General features: G+C 34.6%; 2 protein-coding genes across 4 annotated transcripts; both read right to left on the bottom strand.

Moving 5' to 3' along the window:
• Window positions 1-2,016: 2,016 nt before the first annotated feature.
• Window positions 2,017-18,623, bottom strand: LOC120632047 (molybdopterin synthase catalytic subunit). The gene is made up of 6 exons (XM_039901808.1): window positions 18,459-18,623; window positions 17,623-17,738; window positions 10,425-10,600; window positions 7,116-7,364; window positions 3,103-3,332; window positions 2,017-2,304 (listed from the first exon to the last, which is right to left on the bottom strand). Exons 1-6 carry the CDS (start codon window positions 18,585-18,587, stop codon window positions 2,197-2,199), a joined length of 1,008 nt encoding a protein of 335 aa, XP_039757742.1. The 5' UTR covers window positions 18,588-18,623; the 3' UTR covers window positions 2,017-2,196.
• A 67-nt stretch (window positions 18,624-18,690) lies between these two features.
• Window positions 18,691-20,207, bottom strand: LOC120632048 (molybdopterin synthase sulfur carrier subunit-like). 3 transcript variants are annotated; one of them, XM_039901812.1, is made up of 2 exons: window positions 20,120-20,207; window positions 18,691-18,978 (listed from the first exon to the last, which is right to left on the bottom strand). In XM_039901812.1, the coding sequence occupies exon 2, from the start codon at window positions 18,968-18,970 to the stop codon at window positions 18,704-18,706; it is 267 nt and encodes an 88-aa protein (XP_039757746.1). In that variant the 5' UTR covers window positions 18,971-18,978; window positions 20,120-20,207; the 3' UTR covers window positions 18,691-18,703. The 3 variants fall into 3 exon arrangements, with proteins under 3 accessions (XP_039757746.1, XP_039757745.1, XP_039757743.1); XM_039901811.1 differs by lacking the exon at window positions 20,120-20,207 and adding an exon at window positions 19,419-19,547; XM_039901809.1 differs by lacking the exon at window positions 20,120-20,207 and adding an exon at window positions 19,136-19,260.
• Between the last annotated feature and the right edge of the window lie 259 nt (window positions 20,208-20,466).

Raw genomic sequence — 20,466 nt, 5'->3', positions numbered from 1 at the left:
GTTTCTTTGACATAATTGTCAAAATTTACGTCACGTAACAAAAAAAAATTACGCATTTAAAATTTCATTGCTGTAGAATCGAAATTGTAACACACTTTCATAATTTTTGACGTAAATAAATAAATTATCACCTTGTGTTGCAAGTTGTAAAAATTTGCGTCACAAACAATATTTATTTCAATAAAAATATACCATCCTCGTGAAAAGAGGTATCAAAATTTACATCATATGCAGTTAAGTTTTGAATGCTCTAGAGAATCTTTCTCTCTAAAGAAGAAAGGAGAGAGGGCAAAATAATATAGTTCTTATTTATGCTAGACTACTGCTAGACTAATGTTAAGTTAGGCTAGGCAGCCCGAAGAGGTCTAACAGGCCGACGGAATCGATGTTTGTAGTAAACCTGTATGTAATGAATTGTTGCAGGTCAACATTTAAAAAAAAAATCCTCTGCAATTCACACACGGTAGAAGTGCAATTCTTTAAAAATAGCCTACGAGAGATTAAGATGGTAAAAGAGTATCAGAATTATTAGGATATATAAATGTAAGGTTTAATGTATTTTACCAAGCTTAAAAATTATTCAATATATCAATATAAATTATTGTATTACTAAAGAAAACGTATAATGTATTCTATCTGACTCTCTCGGTGACTTTATCCTATACATTTGTGTTTGTTTCTGCATCGTGACGCATTTTCGTTTCATCGCGTTTCAAATTCCAGCGATTCTAAAGAAGGTTTCACTTCTAAAATCCATTATATGTAAATACATATTATTATTTTATTTTATCTGTACATCGACCCAGTTACAGAAGCAGTTGTGTTTTTTTTTCGGAAACAAAAAATAACTATAACTACGTCGGAATATCAACTAATTCCAATATTGATAATAATTGAACAGTTATTACAGTTTAAAGTTTGTGACGCAGCAAATAATTTTTTATTGTATTTTTAGGTCTACTTTTTTGTGTGATGAAAACGCTTTTGTAAATAAAATAAAATATATAGATTTTAAAAGGTATATTTGTTTTATTCCATACCTATATTATGTTTTTAACTTACATAGCAGTAATGTTTGATTAACAACGGTTTTCATACATTAATATTACATCCATTTTTTTTTTTCATGAAATAATCCTAATGACATAACATTAATATGTTAGCTAGCATGCTCCACGAGACCACGAGATAATAATATCATTATTTTTCTATAAGATGGAAGAGATGTTCTATAGATAAAACTCTCTCTTGGCGCGTATGCTAGCCCTATTAGACGTTTGACTTTTGTTTATCTATTGTATGGAAAAGTGACGTTTGACAGCAAGTGATTGCAAGATTTACGTCTCAGGCAAACCTGTCGCGAGATACGTAATCACCCTGCCGGAAGAGTTCTGTCACAACAATTAGTTAACGTTAAAACAATTATTCATTGTCAAAATCTAGTGAGGATACACCGGTGTGGGTGCGAAACTTGCGTAGAGGGTACATTGCCAACCACCAAGGGTTGTCTGTTAGAGATTGCTTTTGCAATAAGACCGCCTTTGCAAACAACTGTATTTATATGTATATTTTTTTTTTTCTCTTGTGTGTTTCTTGTATTGTTTCTAAGTTTGTGCAATAAAGCACTCTAAATAACAAAAAAAAATATAATCGCAAATAGCTGTTCGGTGCAGTGGCGTGCATATAGGGGTATTCACAGGGTATGCAGATGATATAAAATGAAGAAAATCTCCAGTATAAATATCTAATATAATATATCATCTGCATACCCTGTACGTACCCTCTATAAATAAATAAATATACTACGACAATACACACATCGGCACCTAGCCCCAAAGTAAGCGTAGCTTGTGTTATGGGTACTAAGATGACTGATGAATATTTTTATGAATTATATATACATAAATACTTAGAAAATACATATAAACACCCAGACACTGAAAAACACTTAATGCTCATCACACAAACATTTTCCAGTTGTGGGAATCGAACCCACGGCCTTGGACTCAGAAAGCAGGGTCGCTGCCCACTGCGCCAGTCGGCCGTCAAATCCGTCAAATCTCTATGCACCCCACTGGTTTGGTGTGGAGTATAAAGGTTGAAGAAATTGTAAATTACACCGTAGATACATTCTCCTGCTTTTCGCGGGGTATTCCAAATTAAGATTTATTTTCATAGTACTACTATTCTACTATGCTACTGTTGCTTCTCCAACAACTCTATTCTCTTAGCTATATCTTCCGCAGTGAAGGTGTATTCCGATTGAGTTTCTGGCAATTCTTCCGTTTCCACTTTCTTGTTTTTCTGAAATGTCAAGTAACAAATGTAAGTTATAGATTTTGTTTAATCTGTATACACTATACAGGGTTAAAAAGAAATAACAGAAAGTTCTCGTTCTGTTCTAAAGCTCTGTTCCTAAGAGGGACATGCCGTGGTAGTTTTTAGTTTGGGTATACCCCTTTGGAGGGGGGAGTCCCACATAACCTTTGTCTATCCCAAGGGTCGGAGGTAGCAATAAAGCTTTTCCACCACGACAAACAAAAAAAGGCCTTGTAGATCCTATCATTGAAACTAACTAACTAGCGCTGTTACCGATGTTACATTACAGAGTAGTAACAAGTAGAGTATTTATGTAAAATATTGAATATTCCATAAACTATCGAGTAAAAACCTCCCTGACGCAACAGTGAGCCCTGTTTATTTAAATAGAAGATCCCGGGTTCGATTCCCGGAAGGGCAATTTGTATAATTTCTGAATTTGTATAATTTCTGAATTTTCTGAGTTCTGTCCTCTATCTTCAACCACAGTTTAGGCAAAAATAAACACATTTTATAAACTCTATAGGACAAAAATAATTATTTAAATCGGTTATAATTTGTCGGAGTTATGGTGTAAAAACGTTAAACACTTTCATCCCCTCTCCCAAAGGAACCGAGCTTAATGTCGGGATTAAAAGTATCCTTTATTATTTCTAACATTTCCAAGAATATGTGTACAAAGTTTCATGAGGATCGGTTAAGAAGTTTTTGCGTGAAAGCGTAACAAACAAACTTACATTGACATTTGACTTTCTTGCCTGATTCAAAAAAAGAACAACTTACCCAAAACATCGCGTACTCGGGCGAAATAGACTGTAGATAGGCGATTTTGTCCTCCATATCTTTAAGCCGCTTGTATATGTCCGGTGCAACGGGTCCGGTGTTCAGGAAGGATTCGATCGCTTGCACTCTTTCGGCGATGGAATGAGGTAGATTTTGAGAGCTGTCTTCTTTTATATAAGGGTGGTGCCTGGACACGGTTTGTGGGCCCCATTCATTGTATACTCTGCGAACTAAAAGCCTTAGGGTGAACTGGGTAGCTTACAGAAAAAAATTGATGTTTCGATACTTTTGACGAAATAGTAGATTGTTCAACAACCGTAACGTAAGACACTGCTATGCCTGTATAGCAGTATCTTACGTTACGGTTGCTGCGATAGGTTCCAGGCAAACGAGGGATTTGGTAGCTCCCGAGCATAATGAGGGTGTTGCATCTAGAATCCTGAGTGAAGCGACCGTTTTAGGGGTGCCAAAAACGAAGGCAGCTTTAATCCCAAATGAATTCACATGTTTTACACCTCCCGAGGCAATTTAATCAAGTTTTGGCGGGATTTCTTTTACAATTTTTACTCTATGGTTCGCCCTTCACAGGTTCTGGTTCTGGGGATACTTAGCGTGAAGAGATTTTATTCAGATACGCCGTGCGCGATGTTCCTTATTCGAACCATAAAAGCCCCTAGGTACAACATTACTTATCTACCCCGTAAGCCATACATACGTACATCCTAAAGGATGTATTGACGTACTTGACCTTTCAATAATACGCTATGTAATAAGGCATTGTCGAGCGAGTGGTTTGAAAATTAGTGTTGCCCAAATGCAAGAACAAGACGAGACTTAGCCAGTCTTGGTCTTGGTCTTGCGCCAATACACCTGGTCTTGGTCTTGGTCTTGGTCTTGCGCTCCCAGTCTTGGTCTTGGTCTTGGTCTTGCAGCAAGAGTCTTGCAAGTCTTGCAATTACCTATTAGTCTATTACTATTTATTAAAGTTTACTTTAAATCTTAGAAAAACGTATTAGAATTGGAACATTGTGAGCTTGAATTAACATAGCCATAGTAAAGATCAAGCAGATTAATAAATAACTGAAGATTTGATAAGAAATTCGAAAAATCAACTGACCTATATGTCGTTTTCCATGGAAGTAACTGTTTCTTAATAAACATTTATGATTTATAAGCTTACATTTGCTAAAACATGTAAAAAAACAAATTAATTACAATAACTTGACTGTATTTTAAAGAACAATACTTATCTGTCTAGAAAGAGATTGAACCCTCAACTTATAAGAAATTTAATAAAAGAGTTTTACGATTTATCATTTATTTGAATAAAGCTGAAGAGTTCGTTTGTATGTTTGATGACAGAAGTTTTAAAATAAATAAATAAATCCTGAACGTCACTATACCTCCAAAGTTACTATTCCTCGTGGACGAAGTCGCGGGCACAGCTAGTAAATACTTACTCTCATCATCTCTCTCAGAGATATTCGAACACTTTTTTGCTATTTTTTCTTGTAAAAACTTAAGAAATATAATGACTAAATGTACAATAATAGTACCTAAGTAATTAGTTTAAAACCATATAAGTAATCAATATTATAATTACTTACTAGAATGAATTATTATGACATCTACTACCTATCCTCACCATTTTATCCTAATCATAATACTACTTGCGTGATCAGTATAATGTATTCATTTTCATTCTAAGCACTCTGAAACTTATTTATTCTTTGGAACACCTGTAGGTACTCTTAAAATTCGAAATTATTTTGCATGAATAGTGTCAAATGTTATGATTTCGGCGCGGCGGCAACGATTGTTTTAGATTTCAAAAGAAGCCGCCGGCGCGTGTATCATAACCATGTACTTCCGAAAAGCGGCAAATTTCTTTGAGAAGTAAGTACAAAACCTTTGATGCCGCATTATCAAAGTGCCGATGGTTAAAACATAACTATGCATGCACTCAGTTTGATTTTAATAGATATTTTTTTATTCGCTATGTTTATGGTATTAGTCGTAATGCGCATAGGTCCAGTTTTTCATATTCTTTGATATAGTTTTTTGCGTCTCATAGAATTCCTAAGCGTACCTACCTACCTATACACCGAACTGTTACACCTAACTACTCCGTGAAATAGCGCTAAGTCCTAGCTGCAAGACGCAAGAGTCTTGCAGGCTATGTCTTGTTCTTGCTCAAGTCTTGCACGGTCAGTCTTGGTCTTGGTCTTGCTAAAAATACGCGGTCTTGTTCTTGGTCTTGGTCTTGCAAAAACGCAAGAACAAGACCAAGACTGCAAGACCAAGACTGAATTTGGGCAACACTAATTAAAACGACCTAGTACTTAGTTTTTTTTTAGGAATATTATGACAAAGACACACGCGACCTCTAACATAGGTATTAATATACTAGCTGTTGCCCGCGACTTCGTCTGCGTTTGATTTTGTGTTTTGATGTGGCATTAAATTTAGTTGTACTTCTAAAAAAATTTAAGTATTCAGTATCGCTAAGCCTTAAATGAGGGGTTTGCTGCCGTCCGCTGAGGTGTTCTGTACTCGATCTCCAACCACAGTTTGGGCAAAATTGAACAAATATTATAACCTCTATAGCACAAAAACAATTATTTAAATCGGTTATAATTTGTCGGAGTTATGGTGTAAAATCGTCAAACACTTTCATCCCCTCTCCCAAAGGGACCGAGCTTAATGTCGGCATATAAAGTATCCTATATTACTTCTAACACTTCCAAGAATTATGTGTACAAAGTTTCATGAGGATCGGTTAAGTAGTTTTTGCGTGAAAGCGTAACAAACAAACTTACTTTGACATCTATAATATTAGTAGGGATGATAATTTCGTTTCGTTAATAGCGAGTCAAAAAATATAGGTAATTAAAATTTACCTAAGTTTAAACAATTTATTAAAACACTTAATTTATCAACCAATCGTGGTTACTACAAGATTGATGAATTCCTTAACGAGAAGGCTGCTTGGAAGCAGGCCGCTCCGCTCTCATTTCTAACAAAACAAAAAATCTAAAGATTGTTAAACTATAAAATGGTGTTGGAAAAGAGCAATCTGCTGAGTTTCTTGCCGGCTCTTCCCAGTGGAATCTGCCTTCCGAACCGGTGGTAGTCACAACAAATAGACTGGTCAAAAGTGCTTATAAACTAGGCCTACTTGAAATAAATGAATTTAGATTTTTTTTTACTTTTGTTTATTCAATTTTTGCATCTACTCAAGTAAACAGGTAACAGGTTTTCGTTGGCAACGCTATATGTAAATAGTGCAAAATGCAAATGCAATATTGACATAGGTATTTTAACGGCTCATTGGTTTTAGAAAGCACTTGAATAAATACATATGTTACATGCCGACCGAATAATATACCTAAGTATAATTCGATTGCACTGACCTTGTGCGTTAAGGTTCAGAATAGAGTGACCGGAAAATCCCGCGAGCTTGGTTGGGCGATTGTATATGTAGCAGTCCCTTCTCAAAAAATTCAAAATTCATTTATTTCAAGTAGGCCTAGTTTATAAGCACTTTTGAAACATCAAGTCTGTCTGTGTGTAGTGACTCTAACACCGGTACGGAAGGCAGATTCTACCGAGAAGAAGCCGGCAAGAAACTCAGCAGATGCTCTTTTCCAATATCAACACTTTCGATTTTACATTTTAAAATTCATTTTTCTATCTTGTGAGAGATAAAAGCGGAGCCGGGTGCAAGCAACCTTGTCATTAAGGAATTCATCAATTGTATTGTAAGCTCGCTGTAATAAATGTGTTTTAACATATTCTTTAAACTTATGCATTGGTAGGTCCAAAATTACCTTACGAATATTATAAAGCGTATACATCTGTTTCGTGTATGTATGCCCGTGATCTTTGCCTGGGTTTGTATTGTTTTATAAAAACCGCCCCGGTAATAGTACCCAGGATCTCGCCATCCGTAGTAGAACATTTAAGCACAAGACCCACGAGGCAATTCGAAACACGCCTTCGAATATACTTACTTTTCAAATGTCCCTTAGAATCGCTCCGCTTTACGAACTGCGTTCTCACTCTAGCGCACGTCTCCATATCTTCAGTCTCACTCTCGCCCTTAGACGGAATGAAGTCGTGTATATTGCTTATATTAACTTGCTCTCTCTTTCTCGCAATAAAATTCTGTATTCTCTTCTCGAGTTCCTCACTCGATACATTGATTTGTACAAGATTCTTGTCTATGTTTTCTGGTGGTTTTATTTGTTCCTTCGATATGCCTGGAAGGTGAGAAAAGTCTTAAGGTATTATCCGGTTCGAAGGACCAAAAAAATTAGAACAACTTTAACAGCCAAATATATTTATTCGTATCACATAAAATCAGTGAATCCTTAAATATAACAAATAAACATATATAGAACACAAACAAAGTACATTAGTCATCACTAAAGTTGAAACTGCGTAGTGGATAAAGGTTGAAACATACTCGTAGCTAACTTTAAAACATTATTTTGTTGGACTTTAGTTTTCTACTCTAACATTTTCAACTCTCGTGACGTGTTACATAAAATATGCTAAAAAAAAACAAATTATTATGATCAAAACTTTATATATTTTTTAATATATGAACCTAGTTCGCATCTAAAACCAATTATATGTACTTAAAAATGGTCGTCTCACGCCCTTAAATCTAACTTTAAAATATTGCTTGCATTTCTTCGCATTGCGAATATTATTGAATATATAATTTTTTTCTACTATATCACATGCTAGATGACTAAAGACTACTATATATCAAAGAGAAATAAATTCTTAAAAATATATACCTATTCACTCTAGGTTCTAGATTACAACAGGCAATGGCAGCCAATTCTGTTGTACCTACACTTCTCTAAATTAAATAGACGAGTCTAAAAACACTTTTATCCTTTTCAACAGGTAACATTGTGAAAAGGATAGCGATACTTTTAATAAACTCATCAATGTAGTTCAGTTTGTAGATTCCGTATAAGAATAAGCAGCGATATATAAAATAAGACATTCTGTGAACTATTGATACAGTATGAAGTTTGTAGCAATAAATTCTGAAAAATATAACATTGATATAACCAACAAGCTTTTCAATAAAATACTAAATAATAATAACACTACAAATATAATTTTAATTTATTAATATCGAATCGACGGGACTTTTGGGGGGCCGACATTGAATCGGGGGCCTAAACATCTATCGTTTTTAAGTTGTGTGCGTTTTAAATAATTAAAATATCACTTGCTTCAACGGTAAAGGAAAACAACCAGAGGAAACGCGCATGCCTGCGACTTCTCCATAATTTTCTCAAAGGTGTTTGGAGTCCACCGATCTGCGCTTGGCCAGAGCGGTAGACTACTAACCCCCTTCTCGTTATGGGAGGAGACCCGTGCCCTGTAGTGGGCTGGTAATGGGTTGATATTTAGTTTTAGCAGCTCTTGATTGGTCGCACTCAAACCACAAACGCCTTGTGATTGGTTGGCACTCAGGGCGCATAATTATAGCATTTGCTTTGCATTGCGATGGCGTGTATAATAAAGATCTCTTACATTTATTAAATCTAATATATAAATATAAATAAATATTCTATTCTATATTTTTTTTACTATATTAATGTCTTATTTAAGCGTTCTAGAAAAATAAATTGAATATACTTATGTGATAGCCCAATAAAGGCACCTAACCGGAGTTCGCAGTTGAGGGCAACGTATAAAATTCGACCAATCACATAACGCGCAGATTTGAGCAAGGATTGTGATTGTTCGTACACAAACCCTTAAGTCACACGTCACCGCTGACTTTATTGAAAGTTTAAGTAATTTAGCATATGCTATTAAATAAGATAAAATCTGTTGTAATTAATTGAGAAATTTACAACATATATAACTTTGTTCTAACCAACAACCTTTTGAATAAAAAACTATTTTAAAAAAAACTAGCAATAAAAAGATTCTCAAACCCTTATTAAACTACCTACCTACAATTTAGCCTACCTCGAATTTTAATATTTCATGAGTTCGAGTAGTTCCAATTCAATTGATTTTGAACATTAACAAAAAAATATATCATTATAAATTGGTTACGTCATGTTATCAGTTATAAACTATCTATCGGAAAGAGCGAGGCCTCCAAATACAGGTTTTTTTCAAACCTAAACTGAGGTCTTAGCCTATAGTTTGTAATGAAATTGAGATTATAAATAAATTATATGTGATTTTTTTCATTTTCAATTTTCAACAACTGTATCACGGAACTTCTCGAAAAACCAAAAAAAAAAATTCTATCTATTATTGGCAAATCCTAACTAATATTATAAAGTGGAAAGTTATTTTTTATCTAATTTATAAAGTCAAAAACATCTACAGCGATTTTAAAAATTCTACCATCTATAGGAGGCTACATGCTCTCAGCGAGTCGTACGTCTAACACACAATATAATTCCTTACAAGAAAAAAGTCGTTTTATTATCAAGACGAACTTTTTCAGATAAACCTTTCCTTTTGCAATATAATATTTTGATATCATAAGATAATAAAGTTAAAATAAGTTCGCACTAAATCTGTTTACCTTACTCAGGTTTACGTCTTTGAGTACGTAGTTTATTATATCACGTAACGAGGCTTAGTAAACGCTGGGGAAAAAGCGGGACACACTTAGTTATAAATACCTATAATATAGACACCAACATGGGATTAACAGGACAGCTGAACTGAAACATTTTCGTTCGAAGTTCTTTTCTATTGCATGATCTACCTACTTTTAATGGACCTACATTCGTTTTACTTCTTCTAACAAGTCAGCCTAAATTAAATCATAACAAGGTCTATTTGTACTAGACTACGCTTATGTGTTAATTCTAACTGCCTAGTTACATCATCCAGTAAAAACCTGTCTTCCTTTCCCAAACATTAGTGTAACTAGATCACCCATATTCGTTCTTTTACCGGCCAGCTTAACTTAAACCATCCCATTATAAAATCCCTTTCCATTACAACTACTTTTAATGGATCACGCTAGGGTTGACTGGAGGAGATCGCTAAAGCGATGAGACCGCATTTTTTTGTCCTTTCTTGTTATGCCATCTTTTGTTTTCTTTGTAACTTGTGCGATGAAGATTTATCAATCTATCTTCTAACAATCCAGTGTATCTAAAACCTTCCCATAACAAGTTCCCTTCGCATTGCTAGATCTACTTTACTGGGCGACCAGCATTTAGCACTGATCGCATTTCATACAGCTAGCCTAACTTAAGCCTTCCCATTACAAGATCCCTTTCCATTGCAAGCTCTACTTTTACTGGACCACGCACATTCGTTGTTCTCCTTCCAAACAGGCTCCTGATCCTCGTACACTTCTTTCTTCCATATCGGCACACTCGCTTTGAGCTGGTCTATGCAGTAGGATACGGCTTCTAAAGAGTCCACTCTATGGGGACTGCTCACAGCTATTACGACCGAGGCTTCTTTGACTGGCACGCAGCCTAACCTGTGGATGACCAGAAGAAATTAACAAATTTATTTTATTAAATCATCATGCAGCACAATGCTGAGCTGGCACCTTTTTTCTAGGTTGTGCCTACACACACATAACATATGTGGTGTTGTGAATATTGTAATGTGTGGCGCAATGTAAAAAAAATATTTTCTGGCTTAGTGCGGATTGGTGGACTCCGCACACCTTTAAGAACACTATGGAGAATTCTCAGGCATGTAGGATTCCCCGCGATGCAACGAATTCCTTAACCGTTGAAGCTAGTGATATTTTAATTGCTCAAAACGCACATAACTAAGGAAAGTTAGAGGTGTGTGCTGGGATTCAAACTCTGCCCTGGCACTGGGCTGTCAATGGGCATTATTACACGGTTTCCCAAAAAGTAATGTAAATTAAATGTATAAATGTAATGTAATGTAACCATTGAATTGAGTGAAAATAACCGTTGAATTGAGTTTATAATAACATTGAAATTGAGCTACAATAATCGTAGAATTGAGTTATAATAACGCCAACTTTTATTAGGGCGTGAAGGGTCTATACAACTCTCAACTCTAAATTCGTTTCCAAGAGGTGGCCTGCGCGCTATATTGCGGAATTCGTATCGGAGAAAGTAGCAAACTTTCAAATTGCAAATCTTTGAATACATATATATGCGTGACTTTTGAATTCTGCACTAAAGCCTTTTACTATAGTTTAAAGTAATACTAGCTGACCCGTGCAACTTCGTCTGCACCAAATCGGTTATTACCGGAAAATACGAATATAATGACATTTTCTAAAAATGCCCCCGAAACCACCTGTATACAAAATTTTATGAAAATCGTTGTAGCCGATGGCGAGATTCCAATTATACAAGAATTGCTCGTTTAAAGATATAACATTATTTAGAAACAGACTCATAATTATGAAACAAAGCGACAACAATGTTAAAATCATGCCGCTTTAAGTGATGGTAGTAAAAAACGGTACGGTAACGGTAATGTTAATTACCATTTATATGTGGCTGGTTCAAATTTATTACTACGTTATATTTTTTATAATTATTAATCATCATATCAACTCATTACCGGCCCACTACCCTGTAGTGGTCTTCTCCCACAATGAGAATGGGTAAAGGCCGTAGTCCACCACGCTGGGCCAATGCGGATTGGTGGACAGCATATGTATATCTCTACATATCCGTGTCTGCTGTGTGTTTCAGTCCACTCACATATACGTAATAGTACGTAAAGCAAAAACTTTACACCGCTTTTTACGAAACTATTAAATTAATGTAAAAACATTACACACACTACCTATGTATATGACACACACACAACCACACACACGCATATTTAGTATTTTTTTTTTATTATTTTATGAACTATAAATTGTTTGAAAAAATAGGCAACTGTTGTGTTGCCCAAATTCAGTCTTGGTCTTGCAGTCTTGGTCTTGTTCTTGCGTTTTTGCAAGACCAAGACCAAGAACAAGACCGCGTATTTTTAGCAAGACCAAGACCAAGACTGACCGTGCAAGACTTGAGCAAGAACAAGACATAGCCTGCAAGACTCTTGCGTCTTGCAGCTAGGACTTAGCGCTATTTCACGGAGTAGTTAGGTGTAACAGTTCGGTGTATAGGTAGGTAGGTACGCTTAGGAATTCTATGAGACGCAAAAAACTATATCAAAGAATATGAAAAACTGGACCTATGCGCATTACGACTAATACCATAAACATAGCGAATAAAAAAATATCTATTAAAATCAAACTGAGTGCATGCATAGTTATGTTTTAACCATCGGCACTTTGATAATGCGGCATCAAAGGTTTTGTACTTACTTCTCAAAGAAATTTGCCGCTTTTCGGAAGTACATGGTTATGATACACGCGCCGGCGGCTTCTTTTGAAATCTAAAACAATCGTTGCCGCCGCGCCGAAATCATAACATTTGACACTATTCATGCAAAATAATTTCGAATTTTAAGAGTACCTACAGGTGTTCCAAAGAATAAATAAGTTTCAGATTGGTGATTTTAGATTGGTGGAGGACGCATGAGACAGAGTATCCGATTTTATCGAAAATGGCCCGTGATTTTCTCTCAATACCTGCAACTTCAGTACCTGCTGAGAGGTTATTTTCTAAAGCATCATTAGTAATTAGAAAACATAGAAATAGGTTAAGTGATGAGTCAGCCAGATGGTTACTTTGTATTAATTCTTGGTCAAAAGAATTGATATAAAGTATCATAACCTAATGATAAAGCTGTTGATTTGTGTTGTATTTTATTTTTTATTCAAATAAATGATAAATCGTAAAACTCTTTTATTAAGATTTCTTATAAGTTGAGGGTTCAATCTCTTTCTAGACAGATAAGTATTGTTCTTTAAAATACAGTCAAGTTATTGTAATTAATTTGTTTTTTTACATGTTTTAGCAAATGTAAGCTTATAAATCATAAATGTTTATTAAGAAACAGTTACTTCCATGGAAAACGACATATAGGTCAGTTGATTTTTCGAATTTCTTATCAAATCTTCAGTTATTTATTAATCTGCTTGATCTTTACTATGGCTATGTTAATTCAAGCTCACAATGTTCCAATTCTAATACGTTTTTCTAAGATTTAAAGTAAACTTTAATAAATAGTAATAGACTAATAGGTAATTGCAAGACTTGCAAGACTCTTGCTGCAAGACCAAGACCAAGACCAAGACTGGGAGCGCAAGACCAAGAACAAGACCAAGACCAGGTGTATTGGCGCAAGACCAAGACCAAGACTGGCTAAGTCTCGTCTTGTTCTTGCATTTGGGCAACACTAATTAACAGTGGCTTTGGCGAAATCAATTAAAGAAGTATAATAGAAGTATATAGTCTTTGACAATAGCATCTTAATAATGTTCAAAGTTATAATTTAAATTAATTATGGTCCAATTTCGACCAGCTGAGCAATAGTATTATAAGAAAGTAGATCTTGTCAAAAAACTATTCTACAGTTTTACGGAATGTTTGTAATTTATCATACTGTAGTAATTCTTAATGAAAATAAACTACTAAAAAAATGTGTCCTCAACATCAACGTTAGTACCATACAATACTCATAATAATAATAGGTCGAATGCATCGTACGCAGAGTTTACTATAATTGAGTAGTCATTGTAGCTATAAAGTAGGTAGCAGAGGATATGTGTGATTATTTAGAATTACGCCTGCTTATATTAAGTAGGTACACACTTATAAACAGTAAACGCATAGAAAGGCGAGGCCAGCGACATTCAATACGAGATATATTTTTTTTTAACAAAATATTAAACAGATTTTGCACCAACTAAAAAGTAAATAGACATTTTGGAAAAATCAACATGAATATTAGTTTCCAATCGCGAAAAAATATGCTTGTACCTTTGATAGAAAATGAGAGAAGAAAATAAGAACATTATAGGGTACAAAAATTCAAAAAAGTTCAAATTCATTTATTTCAAGTAGGCCCAGTTTATAATCACTTTTTAACGTCAAGTCAGTCTGTTTGTAATGACCGGTTCGGAAGGCAGATTCCACCGAGAAGAGCCAAGCAAGCAAGAAACTCAGTAGTTTGCTCTTTTTCAACATCATTTCACAGTTTACAATCTTTTAATTTCACTATCTTATGAGAGATGTGAGCTGAGCCTGCTTCCAAGCAGCCTTGTCGTTAAGAAATTCATCAATCGTATAGTAACCACGATTTATTAAATGTGTTTTAACACAGTGTTTAACACACTAAGGCATGCAGGTTTCCTCGGGATGTTTTCATTGATCGTTTAATAAAGTGACATTTAATTGCTTAAAACGCTCCGAAAAAGGGCCAAAAAGTCCTAGCCCCTCAGTTACCAGCACTACGTACGTTTTATTTGTGGAACACAATACGTCCAGAACCCTGTGGCCCGTAGAGATTCTATTTTGGACCTCTCATCTAGTTACATACTACTAATGTTGTATATTGGATAGAAGCAGCCGTTACTTTGCGGAAGACACTCCGCGGAGTATAGCAAATTAAGCTTAATTTTGATAATACTAATGTTGTAGTCGGAAGCGGTAATATCCCGTGGGTAGAAATTCGAATTCAATTTCGAATCCCAGCAAGCACCTAAAATATAACTTGCTTCAACGGTGAGGGAAAACATCTGAATAAACCTGCATGTCAGGCATGCAGAGTCTACCAATCCATACTGGGCCAGTGTGGTAGCTAGCTTAGCCCCTTCTCATTGTGGGAGGAGTCCCGTGACCTGAAGTGGGCTGGAAATGGATTTATATGAAGATGGTGATGAACGTTGTAAGTCAAAGTCAGATATTTCTTTATTCAAATAGGCACTTAGATGGCACTTTTTATGCGTACATTGCATACAAAATATGTAGGTACACAGTAGTGAGATGATGGTGACAGCTACATTCGTAAACTCAAATCTAAAGCTACGAGATTTCCAAACGCACCCAGGTCTAAGAAGAAGCCCACAACAAACTTAACCGGGTGTTCATTTTGTTATTACTGCATAGCGATCAGAAAACCAATTGTTTACTTTGCAATGAAACATATCTTTAAATTATGTTTACTTAATACAATACTGTGAGATAAAAGAAGACGGCCTTGTTCGTGTTAATATGATGTAAATGTACTCGTATGTTCCATACAAACGGATAACGGTGTTCGCCCCAGTCTAACAACAGTACAGTTCGGCAAGCAAGATATTTTTTTCGTCTGGTTTTAACGGAATATTAGCACTTGGTCTTAACAGACACAGCAAACGTGCTGCATGAAGACAATTTTGGGATCACATCGTACATTTAATTATTCTGTAGACTTAACCTATTAGTTATTATTTTCGTTTTGTGTATGGATTTATGGCACGATGAGCGGGGTACCCTAGCCGGCAAAAAACGACCGTAACGAGTAAGGTGTGGAGTAGGGTTTTTATTTATAGTTAATGTGTGTTCGCTTTACAGTGTCTAATGTATAGTATACGAGATGTCTGTAATTATTATAATATCGTTCGATAATTACACCGTCTGGTGGTTAAAAGTGGAACCATCTGATCAGTGCCACCACATTAAACGCACGGTGACTATACACTAAGTATAGATGTGTATGCTAACTCTATACATGAAATGAATATTTATGCAATAAAGAACTTCGTTTCTATCGGGTGACCCACGACACTACATTTGTTTTTTTTGTATTCCATTACAAGTTAGCCAGTGATGATGACCAATTAATCCATAAAACTTCCAATTTAATAGATATCGATTCAAAAGCCTTGAAATTTAACTTCATTCTTGATATTTTTTCGAATATAGTAGTTTTCGCATTACAAACTATACATGGATAATAAATTCTCGAAGGGTTTTGGTGACTTGCACACAAAGGTAGTCGCATAACTCAACCTCTATATGACTTTTGAAATGTTTAATCCACTTAGCAGTGGCAGCCACCAACTATCAACTGCCCAACTGTACGTTTGCTAAACTGTTATGTTACAAAATCTATTATTTCGCTATCAAGAACTTCAAGAGTGTATCTGAAGAACTATTAAATCATACTCAATAGGTCAAAACCATGAGATTAATTTTCGTGTATGCTGTAGTTTAGTCTAAGCCCACCACGCTACTTTAATGTAGTTTGGTTAATTTTTAACAATAACTAGCTGTCCTTGTTATATTTTAATACTTATTATCCTATTCCGGACTAAGAGAAATCCAAAAAATCAAATATCATAAAAATTGGTCCAGCCGTTCTTGAGTTATAAATGGTGTAACTAACACAACTTCCTTTCATATATATATACCTATATAGATTTATGACATATTGTGACCAGGATAACATGCTCTTTAAGGCACGGAAGGTGGAGATCGCAATTTTTTTTCAAATTTGTACTAATTTTGGTGCTAGCAACAACTAAAATAAGAATTTGTGGCCTGACCCAGAAATTGGTGGACTCCACACACCTTTGAGAAGATAATGGAGAACTCTCAGGCTTGCAGGTTTCCTTACGATGTTTTCCTTCACCGTTGAAAAAAGTGGTATTTTTAATTGCTTGTGACGCACATAACTTAGAAAAGTTAGCGGTAAGGTTGCGTGCTGGGATTCGAACTCGGCCCCCCAAAAATGGGATCGAAGTCCTACCGACTGGAATAGCACCGCTTTAGGTGTGCATAATTACCAATATTATATTGAAGGGAACGAGTGATTAGGTAAAGTTGAAGTATATCCATACAAACCAATACTTATGGATTTGCACACTAGGGTTCCAAACGCGCCCTGGTCTAAGAACAAGCCCACAACAAACATAGCCGGTTGTTTTTTTTTTTGTTATCACCATCTCACATTGTCTTTTAAAACTATTAAAGAAGCAACCTGGTTAGAGCATTAATTTACACCCAAGTATTTTTATCGTTGGCAGTCCTTAACTTAATACTATAATAGGACTTTTCTATACGCTTACATTTAATACAAACTCTGAACTTTTTCAGAGACATCTGATATCAACTGGTAGTTTATTGTAAAATTGTATACAATTTCCTTTAAATGAATTACTTATTTTATGTAGTCTAGTATATTGCACTGCAAGTTTATTTTTGCTTCTAAAGGTAAAATTATTGCAGTCACATTTTCTCTTAAATTTAGATATATTTTTGTGAACATACATTAATTAAATTTTTTATAACTCTTACAATGCCTATAATTAAGTTTTTTACAACTTGTATTGGAGATTTTTTTCATTTTATTTCATTTGCCCCCTTCTGGTATCAGTTTCAGGTGATCTTGACAACCCTATTGATACCCTTGAAGCTAGACTTCTATTAGGTACCGCTTAATGGTGGGATCACAGTAATATTATCACTTTCCCTTAGTTCTATGACACAGTTATCAGATATTACTTCTTCGTTCATTTGCCCCCTTAGTGCATACCCTGTGCATACCCTCAATTCACGCCACTGACGGTAGTACTTTCCCGAACAAGCTCTGTCAAGAAAAGCTCTACTACTAAAAACATATACATACCTATGGTACATTGCAATGCTGTGGACCGCAGGCCACTTGTCTCTGACATCATCGCAGATACTCTGCATAGCCTTCAAGGCCATAGAGTCATACGCTTCGTATTCCAAACGCACCACCTGTTTTAACAAATAATAAAATACTGTTTGCATTTAGAAATATTATTCAATTTGACAACCTTGACAAGAAATTAAAATAACAAGTGAAGTCTGGTGTTCCATACTGTACACAAAACCTGGTTACTAAATCACTCTGTAGTCTAACAGAATAGTCACAATCTTTGCGTGATTTGTTGTTTCTTTATTTAGTTCAGAATCAAATTCAAAATATTTACTTACAATACATCTGCAGGCTTTACATGGAAATGATTGAGTTTTAGGTATTCGTAGAAGGCCGAAATCTAATCACCTGCACCAGGTAAATCGCACCTGGCCTAAACAAAACTGGACACACAGAACCTAGCAATATCCCAACCCTGACTGAATTTTTACAAACCCAAGAATCAAGACCTGTGGATCTATAAGTGCTGTGATAGGCCTACATGAATAAAGAATTGTTGAATTTTGAATTTTTATAGTCATGGATAAGGGGTAACCCCTTCAACAACACAGCACTCACAACTACAAAATTAAATATTATCGCAAACCCAGAGGATGTTGCTCTAGATATTCTTACTTTTCACTACAAAAAAAATGTGGTGTACAATAAAAGTATATTCATACATTCCTTGATATATATATATATTTTATTGCACACCAAAAAAACAAAATAATTTACAAAAGGCGGATTAAATGCTTAAGTATTTCCTACCAATAAAATAAAATCTAAAAAAAAATTACCTTTTTTCCATCAAAGCTGTCCCTGGTGATCCCAACAAATACAGAAACTGCTCCACACCGGCTGTCCAGAACCAAATCACTAACTTCTTCGACAGACAGTTTATCTGGTATCAGTTTCAGGTGATCCATTGCTAACTTTAATTTCTAGCCTCTTGACAACCCTATTGATACCCTTGAAGCCCAATATAATTTTGTTGGACTTTTTAAAATTTAAAATTAGCAATACCTAGACTTCTATTAGGTAATTAGCCACCGCTCAACGGTGGGATCACAGCAATATTATCACTTTCCCTTAGTTCTATATCACAGTTATCAGATATTACTTCTTCGTTCTTTGCCAACAATATATTGTTTTTGATAGATTCCAAATTGTACCTATTAGCTATCAAATTCAACAGCTGTTGATATGCTATTTTTGTTGGTAAATTTATGGTTGTCTGCCTAACACCAGCCAGTTCTCTGGATTGAGCGAAAAAGATTAATTTTACAGGCACACCATGCTCAATTTCCATGTTATATCCTGAAAAATAAATAAAATTATTCATATTTCTAGTAAATATTTTGATCACTTATAAATCTACAGCTACTGGCAAATTATCGGTCAGCTGTTAGTAACAATAATAGCTGAAGCCGTCTCAGTAGAAAGTCTTAAATTCATTCTCAAGTAAATCACTTACCCAGATTGGGCTTTAGTCAATGTTGCTTAAAATTTTCATAATAGGGACATACACAGTAACATAAGTGTACAAAAGGACAAATGGATATCTTATTTTTCAATAGAATACAAATTAAGGTTCTTGAAATGTTTTCAGGAGGACAAAAAAAAAGAAATAATTTTCAACCCTAGAAGCACAAAGTCAAATTTTGAAAAGGTTAACTAAGGAGAGTTAAAAAAGCTTTTAAAATATAATACATACAATTTACAACTACAATTAAATTTTATAAAAGTTTCAAACTTACATTCACCGCACAATACATTAAAATTATCTCAATGCTGTGTATTTAAACTGGTTTAAATTTTTTAATGAAAAAAACAACCTTTTACACAACATTCACTCAGAAATGTAACAGGCAAACTGCCTAAACAGGTAGTAGGTATTTAAATTGCAGCACTTCAATGTGTACTCTTAATTGACTTTGACATTACATTGATGATATAAAATCAGCTGACCAATCACAAGTTAGTAAAGATGTAACACATAAATGATTCAAATGTACGGAATATGTCATAACATGTACTTATTCTATGTATGATTATTATGATAAACATTAAAGATATTTCCAGCGATTTTTGAAGTACAGTAGTCTATAACTATATGGAGTTTAAGAAACATATAATAGTTGCTTCTCCACAAGGATTGGTTAAGATTGTAGCATATTGAATGTTATTATAAAATATACTGGAACAAATTTGATTTAATTAAAATACTATGCCAAGTGTCTTTGGTAGAGTGCCAAGTGTTGAGAAATAACTTTGTGTATTGTTTCTTACATTGTACGTAGTGTATGTTAAAAGCCAGTCATGTTATAAGATATTTCATTATCGTATTAGTGGAATAATATATAAACAAAGGTTTTTAAGCAATCGTTGTATTTGGTTAGGTTAGCGCATTAAATGTAAAATAACATTAACATTGAATAAAAAAAAACGAATTACGCACATAATCTAGGAAAAGCACATAACACAAAAAAAAACTGAGATATGAGTCGAAAAATCAAATATTTTGAATCAAAACCATAGACAAAACATAACCTTAAATACTTGGCATATGACAACTTATGTACAGATTAAAAACCAAATTGGTGTAATAATAAAAAAAAGAGTGGTAAACCAAATAATTTAATATTTTGATTTACTAATAGATTCAAAATCATACGTTTATCGCTCATTTAAAATTGACAATTATATATTGTTCTCAAAAGACTAGTAATTTACAAGTTGGATAGTGTTACGAGCAGATTAAATACCAAATAAATCGGGAGGCGGCTGACAGCTGTTGACGTTGAC

This window comes from Pararge aegeria, chromosome 19 (genome assembly GCF_905163445.1).
Source record: "Pararge aegeria chromosome 19, ilParAegt1.1, whole genome shotgun sequence".
Classification (NCBI taxonomy): domain Eukaryota; kingdom Metazoa; phylum Arthropoda; class Insecta; order Lepidoptera; family Nymphalidae; genus Pararge; species Pararge aegeria.
The sequence above is the reverse complement of the archived record's forward strand: the minus strand, read 5'-3'. Positions and strand labels throughout refer to the sequence as shown.